Source organism: Chiloscyllium plagiosum, chromosome 7 (assembly GCF_004010195.1).
Source record: "Chiloscyllium plagiosum isolate BGI_BamShark_2017 chromosome 7, ASM401019v2, whole genome shotgun sequence".
Lineage (NCBI taxonomy): Eukaryota > Metazoa > Chordata > Chondrichthyes > Orectolobiformes > Hemiscylliidae > Chiloscyllium > Chiloscyllium plagiosum.
In genome coordinates this window covers 43,784,367-43,805,515 of record NC_057716.1, presented here as the reverse complement: position 1 = coordinate 43,805,515, position 21,149 = coordinate 43,784,367, and the positions used below count along the sequence as shown (strand labels likewise).

At 40.6% G+C, this 21,149-nt stretch overlaps 1 protein-coding gene across 3 annotated transcripts in view; it reads right to left on the bottom strand.

Annotated features, from left to right (window-relative positions):
• The window catches only part of LOC122551515 (dual 3',5'-cyclic-AMP and -GMP phosphodiesterase 11A-like), a 420,047-nt gene that overhangs the window by 161,260 nt on the left and 237,638 nt on the right, over positions 1–21,149 (bottom strand). For all 3 annotated transcript variants that reach the window (XM_043693532.1, XM_043693530.1, XM_043693531.1), the window contains 2 exons: positions 16,538–16,678; positions 14,513–14,577 (listed from right to left, as the gene is read on the bottom strand). In XM_043693532.1, the coding sequence (XP_043549467.1) occupies positions 14,513–14,577; positions 16,538–16,678 (206 nt within the window). The remainder of the gene's footprint in view (positions 1–14,512; positions 14,578–16,537; positions 16,679–21,149) is intronic.

The following is a 21,149-nucleotide window of genomic DNA, read 5'->3' as shown; positions in this document are numbered from 1 at the left end:
CTCCTGTTCCCTGGATGCTGCCTGACCTGCTGTGCTGTTCCAGCAATAAAGTTTCAACTTTGATCTCCAGCATCTGCAGACCTCACTTTCTCCTTTATAATCATCTAGAAAAGAATAATTTGATTAGGGATAGTCAGCACGGTTTTGTGAAGGGTAGGTCGTGCCTCACTAGCCTTATTGAGATCTTTGAGAAGGTGACAATACATGTTGATGATGGTAAAGCGGTTGATGTGGTGTATATGGACTTCAGTAAGGCATTTGATAAAGTCCTCACCTTGACCTCTTTCCACCTATCACATTTCCAACTCCCCTCCTCCAAGTCCCTCCTCCCTACCTTTTATCTTCTCCTGCTGAACACTCTCTGCTCATTCCTGAAGAAGGGCCTTTGCCCGAAACGTCGAATCTCCTGTTCCCTGGATGCTGCCTGACCTGCTGTGCTGTTCCAGCAATAAAGTTTCAAGGTTAGAATTGACCTTGGCGTTCCTCACCAAAGTAAAATGTGGAGAAGTTTAATTTGGTGATAAATAGGAATCCAATTGGATTGCTCATATTTGTATATCTAGGGACAATTGAAGAGTCAGAGAGTTACTGAATTAATTAATTTCAACTTTCCACACTGCATTAATCGGAGATCATCTTGTGGAATGCTTTTTTTATTGTTTCATGAAAGGGGTCAAAATAATCTATTGCACAAATGTTTATAATGTAATATTCTGGTCATCACAAGACCTTAGAAAAATATATCAACTAGTATGTTCATAGACAGAAAGACAGACAGATCGATTAATTTTGCTGCAATACATGTTGATGGTAGTGGTAATATCACATGGCTTTTACTCTTGGTAATAACAAACTTGGAAATATTGCACTGAGATAACAATGGGCAAGACAATGATTTTCCTCATATTTACAATGACACAAGTTTGATCCAATGGTAGAAGTGAAGGTGCGATGTTTAACTCATTGGATTCTCTAGAGTTTTAAATTAATATATAATAATGAGATAGAGATACGGTAACTCCTGTGCCTCTGATTAAAATAAAAGATGAGATTTAAGTGCTGACAACTCTCCATAGGTTGCCTGAATCAAGACCTTATGGAGAACTATCAGTCTGCTAAGCAGATTTGACAGCATATAGATGTTGGATTCTGCATATCTTTATTACATTCCTGCATGGCTTTTGGTATCACATTCAGAATAAAAGGTTTTTTTTCTCCACTTGTCAAAAGGTTACATGGACAATGGTTATTCTATTGAGCAGACACTGGCTTCATAGAGTACTAAAACTCCTGGGTAATCAGTGAGGATATCATTTAAAAAAAAAACTGTCTCTGAAGGTTCGGGCATCTTCACCAGTTGTTTGCTTCAGTAAAGCCTAGATGTGCTCATTCAAGTGAATGAACATTTATCGTTAAGATTCAGCCCATAAAAAGAGGGAAATGGGGACCACAGGAGCTAACCTGCCAATACAGGCAAAACCTTTTCTTTCATATTCTGCATTTTCAAATTGTTTGTTGTGTTTTGCTCCAGTGTTAATTGGCTTTACCTGATTATCTTAAACTTGTGCTTCATTTATCACTGTCAATAGTTTGCTTCATTATTTATGCTCAGTGCTGGCTTTGAAAATGCACCATAAGGAGAGGCAGGAATGGGTATTTCTTTTAGAATTTGGAACATTGCGGATAATTTACGGGAGGAAGAAGAATTCATAATGGACTAACAAATGTAAGTGCCTGTCTCAAGTGATACGTGTTTGATGGCACCCACAGACCACACATACAGCATCATGAGAGATCACATGACTATGGTAAGAATAGACTAAGGGTACAATTGCATTTCTCCAAACATCACTCTTTTCACAAAAGAAAAACAAACAACTATTTACACGATCATTTGCAGTTACAATTTACAGATGTGGTACAGGTAGAAGCAAGCCATTCAGTTGATCATGTCTGCACTGTCTCTTCAAATGAGCATTATAACTTAGTGCAATTTTCCTGCCTTTTCCCTACACCATTTCACATTGTATCCATTTAAATAATTATCCAACGTCCTCTTGAATGATTCCACTGAACACACCTCCAGCACACTTTCTGGCAGTCCATCCAGACCTGAACAATTCATTATGTGCAAAAGAAGTTCTTTCTCATCTTATATTTGCTTCTCTGGCAAATCACTTTACACCCATGACCTCTCGTTCTTGATTATTTACTAAGCAGGAACAGTGTCTCCCTATCTACCCCATCTAGCCCCTTTGTAATTTTGAAAACTTCTATCAAATGTCTTGTTAGCCTTCTTCTCCAAATAAAGTTTTTTCATCCTTCAAACCATTCTTGTAAATCTCTTTTGCAGTCTCTCAGGGACATTCACATCCTTCCAATAGCATAATACCCAGAACTCGACACAGTGTACTGGTGTAGGAGGAAGAGCTTCAGATATGTGGATCATTGGGATCTCTTCCAGAGCAGGTGGGACCTGTACAAGAAGAATGCGTTGCACCTAAAACAGACGGGCACCAATACCCAACAGGAAGGTTTGCTAATGTCTTTCAGGAGGGTTTACACTGGTGTGGCAGGAGGTGGGAATCAGAGCAGAAGGTCAGCAAGTGAAATGCCTGAGGAGGAGTTAGAGATTACAGCCAGTAAAGCTAAGAGAAAGGACACACAGGGAGAGGTTACTGATCAAAGCTGGACTGGTGGTCTGAAGTGCATTTATTTTATTTTAATGAGAGGAGCATGATGGGTAATGCAAATGAACTTAGAGCTTAGTTTAGTGCACATAACAATGACGTTATAGCCATTACAGAAACTTGGTTGAGAGAGGAACAAGACTGACAACTTAACATTCCATAATTTACAGGTTTCAGGCAAGATAGAGAGAGTTGTAAAAAAGGTGGGGGGAGTTGTATTACTAATAAGGCAGAATGTCACAGCTGTACTGAGGCATAACACCTAGGAGGACTCATCCAGAAAGACTTTATGGGTACAGCTCAGGAATAGGGAGATGCAATCAATTTGGGGTTGTACTACAGGCCTCCCAATAGACAGCAGGAGTTAGAGAAACAGATATGTGGACAGATAATGGAAATATGTAAAAACAACAGAGTTGCTGTGGGAGATTTTAACTTCCCCTTATTGACTGGGACTCCCTTAGTACTGGGAACTTGCGGTGAATTTGTTAAATGTGTCTAGAAGGATTCTTGAAGCATTAGGTAAATAGTTGAACTAGGGAACGGACCATTTTAGACCTGGTACTGGGGAATGAGCTGGGCCAGGTAATTGAAGTTTCAATGAGGCAGTATTTTGGGAACAGTAACCATAATTCTGTAAGTTTTAAGTTACTTATGGATTAGGGTAAGAGTAGTCCCCGGGTGAACGTAGTGAACTGGGAAGGCTAACTACAACAAAATTAGGCAGGAACTGGGGAAAGTAGATTGGTGGTAGCTGTTTGAAAGTAAATCCACATCTGTCATGTGGAATCTCTCAAAGACCACTTGATTAGAGTTCAGGACCAGCATGCTCCTGTGAAAGTGAGGGATAAAGATGGCAAGATTCAGGAACCAAAAGAAGTTGTGCACTGAGTCAAAAAGAAAAAGGAAGCATACATAAGGTTTAGGAAACTGAAGTCAGCTACAGCCCTTGAGAAATATAAAGAAAGCAGGAAAGAACTTAAACAAGGAGTTAGGAGGGCTAAAATGATCTATGAAATGTCCTTGGCAAACAGGATTAAGGAAAATCCCAAGGCTTTTGATGTGAATGTAAGGAACAAGCGGGTATCAAGGAAAAGAGTAGGACCACTCAAGGATAAAGCTGGAGGAGGTGGGTGAGATCCTCAAAGAATACTGTGCAGTGGTATTCACAAAGAAGAAGGACATGGTGGATGGTAAATCTTGGGAGGGGCAATGTTGATATTCCGGATATATTGATATTCTAGGCATATCGATATAATAAAAGAAGTGGTATTGGGTGTTTTGAAAAGCATTAACGTAGACCTGAACAATCTGAGAATAATGAGGGAGGTGAGGAAGTAAATTGCTGAGGCCTCATGCAAAACCTTTGTATCCTCTTTAGTCACAAGTGGGATCTCAGAAGAATGGAGAAGACCCAATGTTGTTGCTTTGTTTCATTTGAGCAAAATGCATAATCCAGGAAATTAAAGGCTGATGAGACTTACCTCAATAGTATGGGAAATATTAGAGAAGCTTCTTAGGGACAGGATTTATTCACATTTGGAAAAATATGGACCTAAATATTAACTCTGCTTTCTCCCCACAGATGCTACCAGACCTGCTGAGTTTTTCCAGCAATTTCTGTTTTTGTTTCTGATTTCTACCATTCTTTGTTTTTTTTAATGGATTTATTAACGATGGGCAGCTTTGAGTGGGGGATGCTGTCTCACAAATTTGGTTAAGTTTTTTAAGGAAGTGATAAAAATGATTGCTGATGACAGGGTGGTGGATGTTGTCAACATGTACTTTAACAAGGCATTTGACAATCTCCCTCATGGCAGCATGATACAGAAGGTAAAGTTACATGGGATCCATTTTGATCTGGTAAGATGGATATAAAACTGACTTAGTCATAGAAGACAGAGAGTAGTGGTGGAAGGGTGATTTATGACTGGTGATCAGTGGTGTTCCTCAGGGAATCAGTGCTGGGACCCCTGTTGTTTCTAATATATATAAATAATTTGGAGGAAAATGTAGATTGTCTTGATTAGTAAGTTTGCAGATGACACAAAGACTGGGGGAGCTGGAGATAGTGAGGATGATAGCCAGACCATAGAGAAAGTTATAGATAGGCTTGGGACTTGGGTGGAGAAATGGCAGTTGGAATTTAATCTGGTGATGCATTTTGGAAGGTCAATTGCAGGAGGGAAGTATACAGTAAATGGCAAAATATTTAGTCGCATCAACATACAGAGGGATCTAGGCATTCAGGTCCACAGTTCCCTGAAAATGGCAACTCAGGTGGATATGGTGGTGAAGAAGGCATGTGGCACATTTGTCTTTTTTGGTCAGGGAATTGAGGATAAAAATTGGCAAGTCATGTTGCAACTGTAGAGAATTTTAGTTAGGCCACATTTGGAATATTGGATACAGTTCTGGTTATCACACTACCAGAAGGATGTGGAGGCTTTGGAAAGGGTACAGTAAGCATTCACCAGGATGTTGCATGGTTTGAATGATATTAGTTATGAGGAGAGATTGACAAACTTGATTTGTTTTCACTTGAACATTGGAGCTGAAACCTGATAGAGGTTTACAAACTTATGAGAGGCATGCTTAGAATGGATAATTAGAGTCTTTTTCGCAGGGTAGAAATGTCAATTATTTGGGGACATAAGTTTAAGGTGAAAGGAGGTAAGTTTAAAGTAGATGTGAGAGACAAGTGTTTTTGCACAAGAGGATGGTAGGTGCCTGGAATGTGTTGGCAGAGAAGCTGTTGGAGGTGGATGCATTGGCAGTGTTTAAGAGCAGTTACAGGAATAGATAGGGATTAAAGGGATATGGACTGCATTGAGACAAAAGGCTTTTAGCTTAGAAAGGTGTCATGTGTTGGCGCAGGCTGGTGGGCTGAAGGGCCAGTTCTTGTGCTGTACTGTTCTTTGTGCTTTGTTCTACCCCAGCTAAGGTTGAACAACTACCTTATATAAGTTCAGCATTTCCTCTTTCCTCTTGTAATCTATATTCCTATTAAAAAAAACGAGGATATCTTATGCTTTTTAATTACTCTTTACATGCATCTTGCCTCCTTCAATGATTAGTGTATATATACGGCCTCTGTCCCTACACTCTCTTCAGAACTGTACCCTTTATTTTACATTATCTTTCTATATTCTCCCCATTAAACTGAACCACCTCACACCTCTCTGCATTGAACTTAATCCATCATATATCCGACCACATAACTAATTTGCCTGTGTCCTTTTGATTTCTATGCTGTTCTCCTCACAGTTTACAATTTTTGTAAATTTCATCAGATCCACAAACTTTGAAATTGTCCCCTGTACACCAAGATCTAGATCAGTAATATATAGCAGGAAAAGCAAATATTGATCCCTGGGGAATACCACTACAAAATTTTCCCCCATTTGAAACTGATCATTAGTCTCGGTTTCTATCACTCGGTTGATTTTGTGTCCATTTTCCAACCTTAACAAAAACAGAAATTACTGGAGAAACTCAATACGTTGGGCAGTATCTGTGCACAGGAAGCAAAGTTAATGTTTCGAGTCCAGTGACCCTTCTTCAGAACTGTCCCTCTTATTCCATGAGCGATATATTTTCTCATAAGTTTGTTATGTGCTACTATATCAAACACATTCTGGAAGTCCACGTATCACACATCAACAGCATTACCTTCAATTCCCCTTTCAGTTACACAATATACAGGCTCACAAATAAAATTATCATTCAGTAACAAAGCAATGTGTTACCTCTAGTCAGTTCTATTTTCTTCATTCTCTGCATATGTATTGCATATATATTCTTTAAAGCATGGAGGCATCCAAATTGTATGTGTATGCATTGTTGTTGGCTGTTCATTTGGCACCTGCTTGTTGCCACGGTGATGCACTACTTCACAAAGTACTATTTCTGTGGTGAGTGCTGTTGCCATATTAATTGTTGTTGTTGATCTATTTCAGTTGCTGGGGAATAGCGGATCTCTGGGACTGATGGTTGTTCTGTACCCTGCACTGGTATTAAAACCACCTCTTTCTGATCAGCTTCCTATAGTGAAGGAACATCTTCTCTAACTGTACATATATATCTGGGTTTGTGGCAGTCTATCTGGTCACTCAGATTCACTAATATGGTAACTGCTCAACACAGGTTCCAAATTGTTTCATGGGACCTACAGTTATTCAAAACTCACACCTGCTCTGCAAAGTCAGCCCTGGCAATTACTTGACAGTTTTATCAAAGTGATTTTTTTTCTTTCTGTCATTTCATCTCGGTTTGCCACTCATGTTGTTCTGACTTCTAGGTTCGTAGATTTTTCACCGTGGGAAGAATAGTTTGGGTGCAGCATGAAATTTGTCTTTGTCTGTACAGCTTCACCTGTCTTCAGTAAATGCATTTATCCAGTCAAGGATTGCCTTGTGAAAGCTTGCACAAGATTTGCTCAATCTCTTTATGATCCCTTTGACGAGTTTTCTGCCATCTTAGCCATTCCATTTAATTGTGGATTTGATGCATGGCATTGAGTTTTCCAAATCTTTAGGAAGCCACTGAAATCATTAATCAGGAATTGAGGGCCATTGTCACTCATCATAATATCTCGAATGCAGTGTTGGTATTCAAAGTTTCATTGGTAGTCATTGAATACATCTGGTCTAACTCTCAGTAGTCACATTATTACTTAAAGTGACATGATACTCACATCTTAAAAGAATGTGGATGCCTACTCCAATCTTCATCTAGGGTCTGTCCAGGATGTTTGTTTTTTGTTAATTTAATCATGGGATATGGGATGTGGTTATCACATTTACAGCTAGTTGCTAATTGCCCTTGAGAAGGAGATACTTTATTGCTGGAACAGCACAGCAGGTCAGGCAGCATCCAGGGAACAGGAGATTCGACGTTTCGGGCACATGCCCTTCTTCAGGAATGAGCAGAGAGTGTTCAGCAGGAGAAGATAAAAGGTAGGGAGGAGGGACTTGGAGGAGGGGAGTTGGAAATGTGATAGGTGGAAAGAGGTCAACGTGTGGGTGATAGGTCGGAGTAGGATGGAGGCGGAGAGGTCAAGAAGAAGACAGCAGGTCAGGAAGGCGGTGCCGGGCTGGAGGGATCCGGAAAGGATTTGTTCACAGGAACAAAGGAAGTCTTATTGCAACTATATGAGACCTTTGTGATATTGCACATAGATTGTGCGCAGTTTTGGTCTCCTTACCGAGGAAAAGGTATATTTCCTGTGGAGGGAATGCAGCAAAGGTTCAAGTCGGGTTCCTGGGAAGGTAGGTGTGGGTTGACTAGGCCTGTGTTCATTGGAGTTTAGAAGAGGGAATCTCACTGAAGTATATAAAAGGTTGACAGGGCTCGACAGACTGCATGCAGGGATAATGTTTCTTCAATCTCCTGTTCCCTGGATGCTGCCTGACCTGCTGTGCTGTTCCAGCAATAAAGTTTCAACTTTGATCTCCAGCGTCTGCAGACCTCACTTTCTCCTTGAGAAGGAGATGGCAAGCATGGAGCTATTACACTCCATGTAGTGACATTGTCTGTAGTCACTCTCTAATGAGTATGACTGTCCATCTGGGAAATTCCATGTCCTTGGTCATGGGGTCTATGCATCTTTGTGCGGCTGATGAGCCCAATCCGAGAGCTGCATCTTTGACCACTCATTTAGCATTTTGTGCAGGAGATGGAACTTGTCTTTGGCCTCAAGATTGCTGGCATTCTTTTCTCAGGATCCTTTTCTGTACTTCCTTTTGTTGATAGATGTTCTTGAAGAATTCTGTCCCTTCATACAGGAGGTTCTGTGAAGTTGGTTTCTTCTGAGAAAGCATCTCCCAAGCATTGACATCTATGCTGTATTTTTGAAGGTAAACCTTCAGGGAATCTTTGAAGCACTTCCTTGGTTCTCTTATTCAAGTGCCTCCCTTGAACTGGGTAAAGAAGGTTTGCTTTGACAGTCATATCTCAGGCATCCAAAGAACATGGCCAGCCCAGCAGAGTTGGCTTCAGATGATTATGGCCTCGATAGTAGTGCTATTGGCTCCTTCAAAGACTCTGATGTTAGGATAATGCAGAGAATCTTGTCTCAAACAGCATTGATGGTACTTCTCCAGCACCTTGAGTTGGTGGTTATACATAGGCAAAGTTTTGAAGCCATGTAGAAGAGTTGAAAGTAGGTCTGCCTTTTCCACAAGGATCTTGGTATCAGGACAAATGTCGCAGTCATCAAACACGCTTATCCCTGGGACTCCAAAGGCAGGGTTCATGGATTGGATGTGGTGCTGGATCCTGCATCCACCTTGGCCTTAGATGAGAGTGCAGTGTAGGTACACTAACGATGTGGTTAGGAATGATGCTCCAGGATTTGACCAAACAACAGTGAAGGAATAGTTCCAAGTCAAAATGGTGAGTTGCTTATGGGGAGTCTTGCAAGTGCTAGAGTTCTTATGCTGCTGTTGTCCTTCTAGAGCTTGCATGCTTGGAAGGTGCCATATAAAGTGCCTTGGTGAGTAATTGCAGTGCATCTTGTAGATGGTCCACATTACTGCAACTGATCATCACTAGTAGGGGGAGTGAATATTAAAAGTAGTAGATGGATTGCTAATTAAGCAGGCTGCTTTTTCCTGATGGTGTTGAGCCTCTTGAGTGCTGTTAGAGCTGCAGCCATCCAGGCAAGTGGACAGTATTCCATCATATATCTTCCTTGTGCTTTTTAGTGATGATCAGGCACTGAGGAGTCAGGAGGTAAATTCCTCATCACAGCCTTTGTCTTCTCTTGTAGCTGCAATATTTATATAGCTGGTCCAGTTTAGTTTCTGGTCAATAGTAATGCCAAGGATGTTAATACTGGAGGTTTCATGGCAATGCCACTGAATGTTAGGTTGAAATGGTCTTGTTGAAGATGGTCATTGCCTTGCATTTCTGTGGCATCATTGTTATCATTACAAACTTCATGTGTAACAGTAATTGTACCGGAACAGCTTAACTCAGGGTGTGGTTAGTTCTGGAGCACAGATCTTCAGTAGCATTGCCAGAATGTTGTCAGGATCCATAGCCTTCACAGTACCCAGTGCCTTTAGCCATTTCTTGATATCATGGGGAATGGATCAAATTGGCTGAAAACTGGCGTCTATGATGCTGGGGACTTCAGGAATGGGCTGAGATCGATCATCCACATGTCTTTGGCACTGGTATGTTGGGCTCCCCTGTTTTCAAGGATGGGGACATTTATGGACCCTCCTCCTCAATTGTACTGTCCACCATTATTCAAAACCAGATCTGATTGACCTCCAGAGTTTGGATCTGATCTGTTAGTTGTAGGATCACATAACTCTTCTGTTGCTTACTGTCTATGTTTTATGGCACATAAGTAATTCTGTATTGTAGCTTCATCATTTTTAAGTCTGCCTGCTGCTGCTGCTGGCACATCCTCCTGCCATCTTCACTGAACCAGGGCGGCTTGGTGACAACGGTAGAGTGGGCAGATGTGATCGTGTTGGAAAAGCACAGCCAGTCAGGCAGTTGTGTCTTTCCAGCGCTACACTTTATGACTGTGATCTCCAGCATCTGCAGTCCACACTTTCTCCTGGGCAGATGTGATAGGCCATGAGGTGACTGACTGAGTTTGAATAGCTGCTGCTGATGGCTTAAAACACCTGATGGGTGTCTCGTCTTAAGTTGTTAGCCTGTTTAAAATCTATCCCATTCAGCAAAGCAGGACTGTGTGGGAGTCACTCCTATTGGTATTGTCAGGGACCAATGTATTTATTACTAGTATCTTGGTGAGGACAAAAACAATTACTTTTTTTAAAAAGACTCTTGCACGTTGCCTCACCACCTGCTGTTTCTTTCAGTAGCTGACTTTCTTATAGTTCTGAAATTCCACATGCTTTCAGCCAAAAATCCATGCAGTCTTTTCCACAGTGGCTGACTCTCTTGTAGTTCAAAACATTCCATACAAATTCCACATGATACCATGTTACATCATGTTACAAATGATTTAATGGCTCCTACAGACTGAATACAAAGAAGTCGAGATCGCATGACATGGTAAGTCAGTTGGTACACCATGTACAGTTCCATTTTCTCCAAAAGAGTACAACATAATGTAATATGTTTAGGCCAGACCCATACTATTCTGGGACTCATATTAATGAAGATCTTGACATGGACTTCAACATGTGACAGGAGACCAGCATTGCTTTCAAGAACAGCTAGGACATACTTGTACCGTGTGCTACAATTAGGCAGTCTGTAGAACAAATTTGTATCTAATCACTGATCAGTATGCTCATAGCAAGGCCAATCTTCCATTTGTTTCCGAGGCTGGAAAATAGTGGTTGGACGTGGCATAGAATTTCTTCCAGTGATTGTTTTGAGACCAGGTGGTCTCAGATTTCTGTTACATGAGTTTGAAATCTCATTGAACCAGTCCTAAAAGTGAACACCAAGAGTTTTCACTTAATTACTACAAAGTCGGGATCTCGTTATTTTTCCAATGATTACTAGGAAGCAGTCTTGGTGCTTTCATGCCAGAGTTGAACAAAGAGAAAGTTTTAGAAGCACAGTGCCTCCAATGATCCCAGTGAGAAATTACCAAAGAGAAGAACCTTCACTCTTGCTGCCTTAGCAGCTGGTTTCTAATTATTAGCTGGTACCTTTACATTTGAGAATGGTGTAAAGTGCAGTTTTTATCTACAATGAAATGGAGTGGTGAAAAATGGAAGTAATTGTGCATAATATTTCAAATAGTTCCTCGGAGATTATGACTATCAGCTGAGGGCTGTGCCATTTTTGATGACATCAGAAAAAATGTCAGTCTGAAATAAGGGTGTATAGTTCTCTATTGTGTTATTAACAGTAGTTATTTTCCTAATTTGAAGTTAAATACTGCAGTTCCAGCTGATGCAATGTATTGAGCTCTCCTACCAGGTAAGGGGCTCTTATGGTGCAGTGGTATGCCCTATCTCTGAACCACGGGGCCTGGGTTCAAGTCTCATCTGCTTCAGAGATGTGTAATAACACAACTGAACATGGTTTGGAGATGCTGGTGTTGGGCTGGGGTGTACAAAGTCAAAAATCACACAACACCAGGTTATAGTCCAACAGGTTTAATTGGAAGCACTAGCTTTTGGGGTGCTGCTTCTTCATCAGGTAATTGTGGAGTATAAGATCATAAGACACAGAATTTATAGCAAAAGTTTACAGTGTGATGAAACTGAAATTATATATTGAATCTTCTTTTTCAATATATAATTTCAGTTACACGACACTATAAACTCTTGCTATAAATTCTGTGTCTTATGATCTTATACTCCACAACCATCTGATGAAGGAGCAGCGCTCCGAAAGCTAGTGCTTCCAAATAAACCTTTTGGACTATAACCTGGTGTTGTGTGATTTTTGACTTTGTACAACTGAATAGGTCTTTATATAATATCTCTCTCCAGATAGTTGGTGCTTGCGATTTAATTCAAAGTTGACTAAGCTCCTGCAGCATGTCCTGTAACACTTTACACCCCTTCCAACCATCTACTGACACAGTTTTATCAATGCTGTCAGCCACTTAAAATCCATTTTTATAAAATCATGAGGGGCATGGATAGGGTGAATAGCCAAGGTCTTTTTCCCAGAGTAGGGGAGTCCAAAACTGGAGGGTATAGGTTTAAGGTTAAAGAGGAAATATTTAAAAGAGACTTGAGGGTCAACTTTTTCATGCAGAGGATGATGGATGTGTGGAACAAGCTGTCAGAAGAGGTGTTGGAGCAGTTACAACTTTAAAAAAGCATCTGGATGGTCACATTAATAGGAAGGGTTGAGAGGGATATGGGCCAAATGGGACAATGTCAGATTGGGATGTCTGGTCACCATGCTGTAAACTCTATGACTCTATTAATTCTGAAAATTTGCAGACTGGAAATTTAAAGGTAACATGACCTGGAGAGTACTTGTTTTACGAAAGTACTTCAATTAATTTATTTCCACTACTTTATAATTGCATCTAGCTTCTAAAGAAACATTGTGAAGTATGGAAAAAATATAGGAACAGTGGTATTTGAAATTCCAAGGAATGCGTGACCTACATCCTATTTGATGGAACCAATTTATACAGTGATTCACTTGCTGCCATCCGTTTTATAGATGAGGTGGATGAGAAATAGTGGAGCCACAGTGTGAGAATGCAGCTGTGCATTCGCTGCTCAGAGTTATGACTGTAATTTTAAAACTTCTGTATGTAAATGGATCATTCCTGGCTGTCAAGGCAAGGTCTCGGTGGGTCACCAATGGTGAAAGTGCAAGGTAATTTGAAAGTTCTCTGCTTTATTAAAATATATTCAGTGTTTTTCCCCACTCTGTTTATAATAACAGTTTAGTTGTACTAGGTATTAAACTCTAAACTGTGCATTGCAAGTCAGCCTGCAGTGGTTGCATTCTTAATCTTGAGACGGAGGTCTATGGGATCACCTCACAGTGCAAACTGTGAGGACATAACCTTTGAGTACTTATAAAATGCTGCAGTGCTGGATACCATCCATCCCAGACATTACTGGTCTGTCTGCTCAGCTCTCCATAATGGATCCCACTACACATTTTCAAAGCTATGGAAGCAATATTCCTGAACCAACATCACCAGTGTGTTCTTCATCTCTTTGCTCTATTAAATCGCCTCTTAGCCTTCTTCCTCCCATTGAGAACAGACCAAGTCCCTCAGCCTTTCCTCATAAGACCTTCACTCTAGACCAGGCAGCATTCTGGTAAATCTCCTCTGCACCTTTTCCAATGCTTCCACATCTTTCCTGTAATGGGGCGACCAGAACTGCACACAATATTCCAAGTGAGGCCGTAATAGCGTTTTGTACAATTGCAGCATGACATCATGGCTCTACCAGTAAAACCTAACAAATTGTATGCCTTCTTAACAGCAATATCAACCTGGGTGGCAACTTTCAGGGATCTATGTACATGGACACCAAGATCCTTCTGCACCTCCACACTACCAAGCATCTTTCCTGCTTTGAAATCACAGCAGAGTAGATTCCTTTTCTTCAGGTAGGAAGGAGCTGCTGGTAAATAGCCATGCTTTAAATGACGCATTCTGGCTTTGATTAAGTTCAGCAAGTTTGCCTGAAGTTGCAGAGTAAAGGATTATCGTTTCTGCATGACAGAGACACAGCCTGTCAAACATATTAAAATGAAGCCTACACATTAAATCATCCAGGGCTAATGCTGACAATATCAGAAGAGTTCGTTGCTCACCCAGCCTCTCTCCCAATGTTAAAACCAACACTGATATGCTTAAAGTAAATTCTTAAAATACGATAGAACAGAACAAAAGGGTAAATCAAAGGAAGATATATCAACAACCAATTGAATAATAACCTGATGCTATTTTGTAATTTACAGCATATTTACGTTCAACTTTTTTTTCTGTAGTTTATAATGTACAATGTAATTCCTGTTTAATTCAAGTTTTACAATGTTTACTTATACATCTTTCATTCTCTACGCAATGAATTTAAATTTTCCAAATTCATACCCACTGGGTCCACAATCTTCCAAACTGTATAGAGAGTAATAGGGCCAAGCACAGACACCACAGGTAGTAGAGATGCCCTTTTCCCAAGCCCTATGCCCCCAGTTCTGATCCCGACCCCAGCAACCCCATCCCAATCTGAACACGTGGGTTCCCATAGCCCTGAGGCCTGGTTATTAGGCCTTGATGTAATCTCTTGCCCCAGGCCCTGTAATGTGGATTAGAATACTTTCCATTTGCATATAATTGGGTACCTTAGACCCTACTGAACTCTTATTAAATATAACAAGAAACTTACCTGCTTTCAGCATCTGCACTACACTTGGGAGACAGGAGTTCAAACGATTTTGTAAACTTTACCACCTGCCACAAAATATGAAGAGAAAATGTGTGTCATAATATGCAGCAGAAAAAGGCCTTTATTCCATTCTTAGAAATTGAATGAATTCAGAGAACATGTCAATCCACCTCTGACAGTCTTGATTAATCTTTATCAGGTTGGTGACCGATGACCAGTTTACAATACAACTGTTTAAATAGATATTAATTACTTAGACAAAGGAAGTGAGTGTACTGTAACTAAGTTTGTAGACAACACAAAAAATAGGTAGGAAGGCAGATTGCGAGAGGGATACAGTTTACGAAAGGATATTGATAGCTTAAGTAAAGCGGGCGAAAAGTTGACAATTGAAGCATAATGTGGGAAAATGTAGAGCTCTTCATTTTGGAAAGGAGAACAAAAGAATACAATATTATTTAAATGGTAAAAACTGCAGAAAGCTGCAACTCAAAGGGACTTGTGTATGAAACATAAAAAGCTAGCACACAGGAGCAGAAGTTAATCAGGAAGGCTAATGAATGTTGACCCTTGTTTCAAGGAAGTTGAAGTCCCAGCAGGGAGGTCTAACTGCAACTGTAAAAGGTGCTGGTAAGGAGAAAGTGAGGTCTGCAGATGCTGGAGATCAGAGCTGGAAATGTGTTGCTGGAAAAGCGCAGCAGGTCAGGCAGCATCCAGGGAACAGGAGAATCGACGTTTCGGGCATAAGCCCTTCTTCAGGAAAGGTGCTGGTAAGACCACATCTGGAGTACTGTGAGCAGTTTTAGTCCCTTAATTAAGAAAAGATACCATTTCATTGAAGGCAGCTCATAAGAAGTTCATAAGGATAATGCCTGGGTGGCATGCTTCCTCACAGTGCCAGGAACCCAGGTTTAATTCCATCCTTGGGTGACTGTCCATGTGGAGTTTGCACATTGTCTGTGTGGGTTTCTGCTGGGTACTCTGGTTTCCCCCAGCAGACCAACGATGAGCAGGCTTGGTGAATTGGCCATGCAGAATTGCTCATGATGTTCAGAGGTGTGCAGGTTTATCATGGGAAATGCAGGATTGTAGGGGGATGGGTGTAAGTGGGATGATCTTTGGAGGGTCAGTGCGGACTTGTTGGGCCGAATGGCCTGTTTCCACACTGTGGGGATTGCCTTATCACCAAAGGCTAAAATAGGTTGGAATTCTACTCATTGGGGTTTAAACCAATGAGAGGTAATTTCATTTAAATGTATAGGATTATTAAGGGACTTGTCAGGATGAATACTGAGAGGATGTTTCTCTTCATGGGTGAGTCAGATTTTAAGACTGAGATGAGGAGGATTTTCTTCTCTCAGACGGTTGACAGTTTTAGGCACTCCTTGCCACACAAAGCTGTGGAGGCAGAGTCCTTGCGTATGTTTGATAGACTCTTGATCAGTCAGGGAATCCAGGCTTATAGGAAAAGGGAATGAAAATGTAAATGAGGAGTGCTGGATCAGCCATGATGTTATTGAATGGTTGAGCAGGCTCAAGGGGCTGAACAGACTACAATTATTCCAATTTTTTATAGTCTTATTCTATTAGGATTCATTTAATTAAAAAATTTCCTTTAAAAATCACTGAGACAGAAGGTGAAACGTGTGAAAACGATAGACTTGTAAAACTGTTGCAGCAGAAGAGGAAACAAAACAAATTAACTCATTAATGGATCACTGAGGTTTACATGTAAGCATCCTTAAACAATCACTAACTGAGATTCTTCAAACTAGTAACAATTCTAAAATTAACTCCTTATCGATCATGTTAGAAAAATCATAGAGAAAGAATGAAAAACCTTTTAAAAATTAATCCCAGAGGATAACTCTTTTGCAAATCAAGCAAATAAATAATTAAATCATTAGATTCAGTTTCTTCCACTTCTCAAGTAAATTTTAGTTGCAATGGCCTGACAACTTGGAAGTATTTCTATTGAATTTTGTTCTGTTGGTTCTCTTTGTGTGTATGTAGGAGCTAACTTACCGGAGACTCAATGTCTTCAAGGAGCAGGACAGAACAACGTTCACACTTCAGCAACGTCTGAGCTCGGTGCATTATTTTCCTCACAATTTTTTCCAAATCTGTTTGCTCTTCAAACAAGTCGTTGACTACTTCTAGCAAAGCCTATTTAAGAAAATGGGCACAGCATAACTCTTTTGGATTGAGTAACATATCTTAATGAACATATAGAACATACAACATAGAACAGTACAGTACAGGCTCTTCGGCCCACGATGTTGTGCTGAGCATTTATCTAAATATAAAATCAACCTAACCTACACTGCCTTCAATTTATCACACTCCATGTGCTTGTCTAGCAGTTGCTTAAATGTCCCAACTGTCTCTGACATTACTATCACCGCTGGCAGTACAAACCACGCACCTATCACTCTCTGTGTAAAGAATCTACCTCTGACATCTCCCCAATACCTTCCTCCAATCAACTTAAAATTATGACCCCTTATGACAGCCATTTCTGCCCTGGGGAAAAGTCTCTGGCTATCTACTCTATCTATGCCTCTCATTACCTTGTACACCTCTATCCAGTCACCTCTCTTCCTGTTTCTCTCCAGTGTGAAAAGCCCGAGCTCACTCAACCTCTCTTCATAAGACAAGCCCTCCAATCTAGACAGCATCCTGGTAAATCTCCTCTGCACCCTCTGTAAAGCATCTATATCCTTCCGATAATGAGGTGACCAGAACTGGACACAATATTCCAACTGTGGTCTAACCTGGGTTTTATAGAGCGGCAGCAAAACCTCACATCTCTTAAACTCAATCCCCCTGTTAATGAAAGCTAAAACACCATACGCCTTCTTAACAACCCTATCATCTTAGTTTGTAACTTTGAGTGTTCTATGTACGTGGCCCCAATATCTTGCTGATATTCCACACTGTCAAGAATCCTGTCTTTAACCCTGTATTCAGCATTCAAAGTTGACCTTCCAAAATGAATCCCATCACATTTATCGAGGTTGAACTGCATCTGCCAATTCTCAGCCCAGCTCTGCATCCTGTCAATGTCTTGTGTAGATGAAAGTGAGGACTGCAGATCCTGGAGATTAGAGTCGAGAGTGTGGTGCTGGAAGAGCATAGCAGGTTAGGCAGCATTGAAGGAGCAAGAGAATTGACATTTCAGGCAAAAGCCGAAAGCCTACAACAGTCCTCAATATTATTTACAAAACCACCAACCTCTGTGTCATTGGCAAACTCATGATTACACCCTTCCACTTCTTCATCCAAGTCATTTATAAAAACTACAAAGAGCAGAGGCCCAAGAACAGGTCCTATAGTCATCAACCTCCAGACGGAATACTTTCCATCCACTACCACTCGCTGTCTTCTTTTGGCCAGCCACTTCTGTATCCAGCCACATTTCCTTGTATCTCATACTTCCTAATTTTCTCAATGGGCCTACCAAGAGGAACCTTATCAAATGCCTTACTGAAATCCACATACACCACATCCACTGCTCGACCATCATCAACTTGTGTCATCACATCCTCAAAGAACTCAATAAGACTTGTGAGGCATGGACTGCCCCTCACAAAGTCATACTGATTATCTTTAATCAAACTATGTTTTTTTCCAAATAGTCATAAATCCTATCTCTCAGAATCCTTTCCACTACATTGCTTACCACAGTCATAAGACTGACTGGTCTGTAATTCCCAGGATTTCCCTATTACCTTTCTTGAACAGAGGAACATCACTCACCTCCTTCCAATCATCTAGTACTACTCCTGTGGAGAGTGAGGATGTAAAGACCATCACCAGAGGTGTAGCACTGTCATTCCTTGTTTCCCGTAGTAACCTTGGATATATCTGGTCTGGCCCTGGGTACTTACTTACCTTGATGCTTCCCAGAATTTCCAGCACATCCACTTCCTTAATATCAATCTGTTTAAACCTATTAGCCTGGTCCATGGTGTTCTCACTATCAACAAGATCCCTCTCTCTAGTGAATACTGAAGAAAAAACTCATTGAGGGCCTCCCCTACAGTTGCAGACTCCGGGCGCAAGTTCCCTTCACTATTACTGTTTGGCCCTACTCTTTTGCTGGTCATTGTCTTATTCTTCACATATGTGTATAATGCTTTGGATTTTCCCTAATCCTTCCAGCCAAAGCTTTTTTGTGCCCCTCCTGGTTCTCCTCATTCCATTTTATAGTTCTTTCCGAGCTAGCATGCAATCTTCTAAAGCTGTGCCAGATCCTTGCTGCCTCAACCACAAGTAAGCTTCCTTCTTCCTTTTGACAAGAAGCTCCTCTGCTCTTGCCATCCAAGGCTCCTCCGCCTTACCATTCCTTGCCTGTCTCAGTGGGACAACATTATCCAACACTCACAACAAGTGCTCCTTAAACAGCCTCCACATTTCTGTTGTGCATTTCCTGTAGAACAATTGTTCCCAATTTATATTCCACAGCTCCTGTCTAATAGCAGTATAATTTCCCCACCCCCAATTAAATATCTTCCCATACCTGTCTGTTCCTATCCCTCTCCATTGCTATGGTAAAGGAGAGGCAGTTGTGGTCACTGTCACCGAAATGCTCTCCTGAGAGATCTAACACCTAACCTGGCTCATTGCCTAGCACCAAATCCAATATGGCCACCCCAATATATATCAGAAGTGAAAACTGCTAGCAACTGAAAAGTAACAGTTAAAAACACATGCTTCACATATATTGCATAGAAATGACTTAGACATTTCATCATTCTATTCTTCAATTTCGTTATACATTTTGTCTCATTTGAAACTAAAATAGAAATTTTAAAATATCAAACAGCTTCTAAATTTCCTTGTTGTTTAGATCAATATTTAAGTTTACATAGCCCTCATTAATTTCCGGTTTGTCTTAAAGCTACATTTGCCATATCGCTGTTGTTTGCACGTTTGAAATGGTTGAAAGAAGCATTCGCTCAGATGCTTGCTCCTAACTGATGAAGAAATGATTAAATCTAGATGGTATATTTTATCCTGTTTGGAGAGGCATATTTGACCTCTTTTTTATAAAAACAATTCTATAAATTTCCAAATCCTGAAGAAAGGAAAATTTAGAATTGTCTTAATCAACACCTGCAACATTCATAAAGTGCGGTTGAAATTGTCCAAAGAAAGCTTTGCGAATTCCTGACTCAATCCATTTTCTCATTTATCATCTTCTGTGATAGACCATGCTATGAAATGAATTAACTTGCAGTAGATAAATTGCCTCAGTTTAAAGATGAAAGGAATGGAGATTTATAGTGTGTACATTTGTGTTTCAGTATTTTTAAGGTAAGAGTGAAAAAAATGGAATACTCCCACCTTAAGAATGGGGCACTTACAGCTATAAACTGCTTTAACTTGAGTGTGAGGATTCTGATTAATAGCCAGTGTGAACTGGATTAATAAACAGATGCATTCACATATCCTCAAATTCATAATCGCTACATATACCTTGTCCTGCCTTCACTACACTAATCCAGGAAGATGACTGAGTAACACACTCAAATGTTTGTAATTATCCAGCCAGCAGAATGCTATAATAGAATCTTAATTCTCACTAACAAGCATTTTATTTACTCAGGTGGACTAATTTTCGCACACTTTTCAGTGAGGGACCAAATCTACATTGAAAATGACAAAAGAAAATTAGATTAGTACTTTCTGCTGGGCTTGTTCAGCCACTTTTCCATGCTTAACATTGCTAAATTTCACCCACAGAGAAAAATATAGCTTTATAGTTGAAATCATTTTTCTATTAGCTCTGTTCAGTATGACAGTGCGTAATTTAAATTAATAGTGTGGTGTTAGTAATGTGCATCATAGTGTAGTGCATCATGCAGAATGCTTACAGAAAGAGCGAGCCACAATCGGGGTTGAATTCTCAAATTTTCAACGCAATCAGACAACAAGTTGCACAGTTACTTACTCATCTGTGATTTTTTTGATCTGCTGTTTGATGCAGTATCCTAGAGAACTGACCAAGTACAAGAAACCTTACTGAAAGCAGCACTGAGCGTTTTTGTGGAAGTCATGTCACCATTTCATGACACTAGCCATATCGTTGTAAGTCTAAGTGTCCAAAGCCTGTGAAAGGCTATGGAGAGGGGGTAAGTGTGTTAGGTAAGTGAATAAGGGCTTAGGGTGGCAGGAGGGTAAAGAGTGGATTGGCAGGTGGGCAGGATAGAATGAGAATGGTATGTGGATAATGGTGTCGGTTGGCAGGTGGGCGCAGGAAGGCAGGTGAATGAGAGGAGATGGGTCTGGTGATAGAATAGTCTGGTGGGGCTGGGTGCAGTGAGGTTGAATCATAGACAGGACTGATACGCTATTCAGGGAGTGGTGGGGTGATTCAGGAGGGGTTTGTCAGGTAGTCTGTAAGGTTGTTTTGGTGGTGGGGGGATGGTTGGGATCAGGCTAGGTCAAGAAGGTAGTTGGAGGATGGGAGATGGAGTTCCCAGTAGTTTAGTCTTTTCATGAATTGAAAATTCAGAAATTCTTTTCCCTCCTTTAAAGCTTGAACAGATAGCTGAATTCTTTCAATTATTTAAAAGGCTTTAATCCTATGAGCCGCTGAGATTTTGTTGACACAGTTGTGCAATGAAACCTC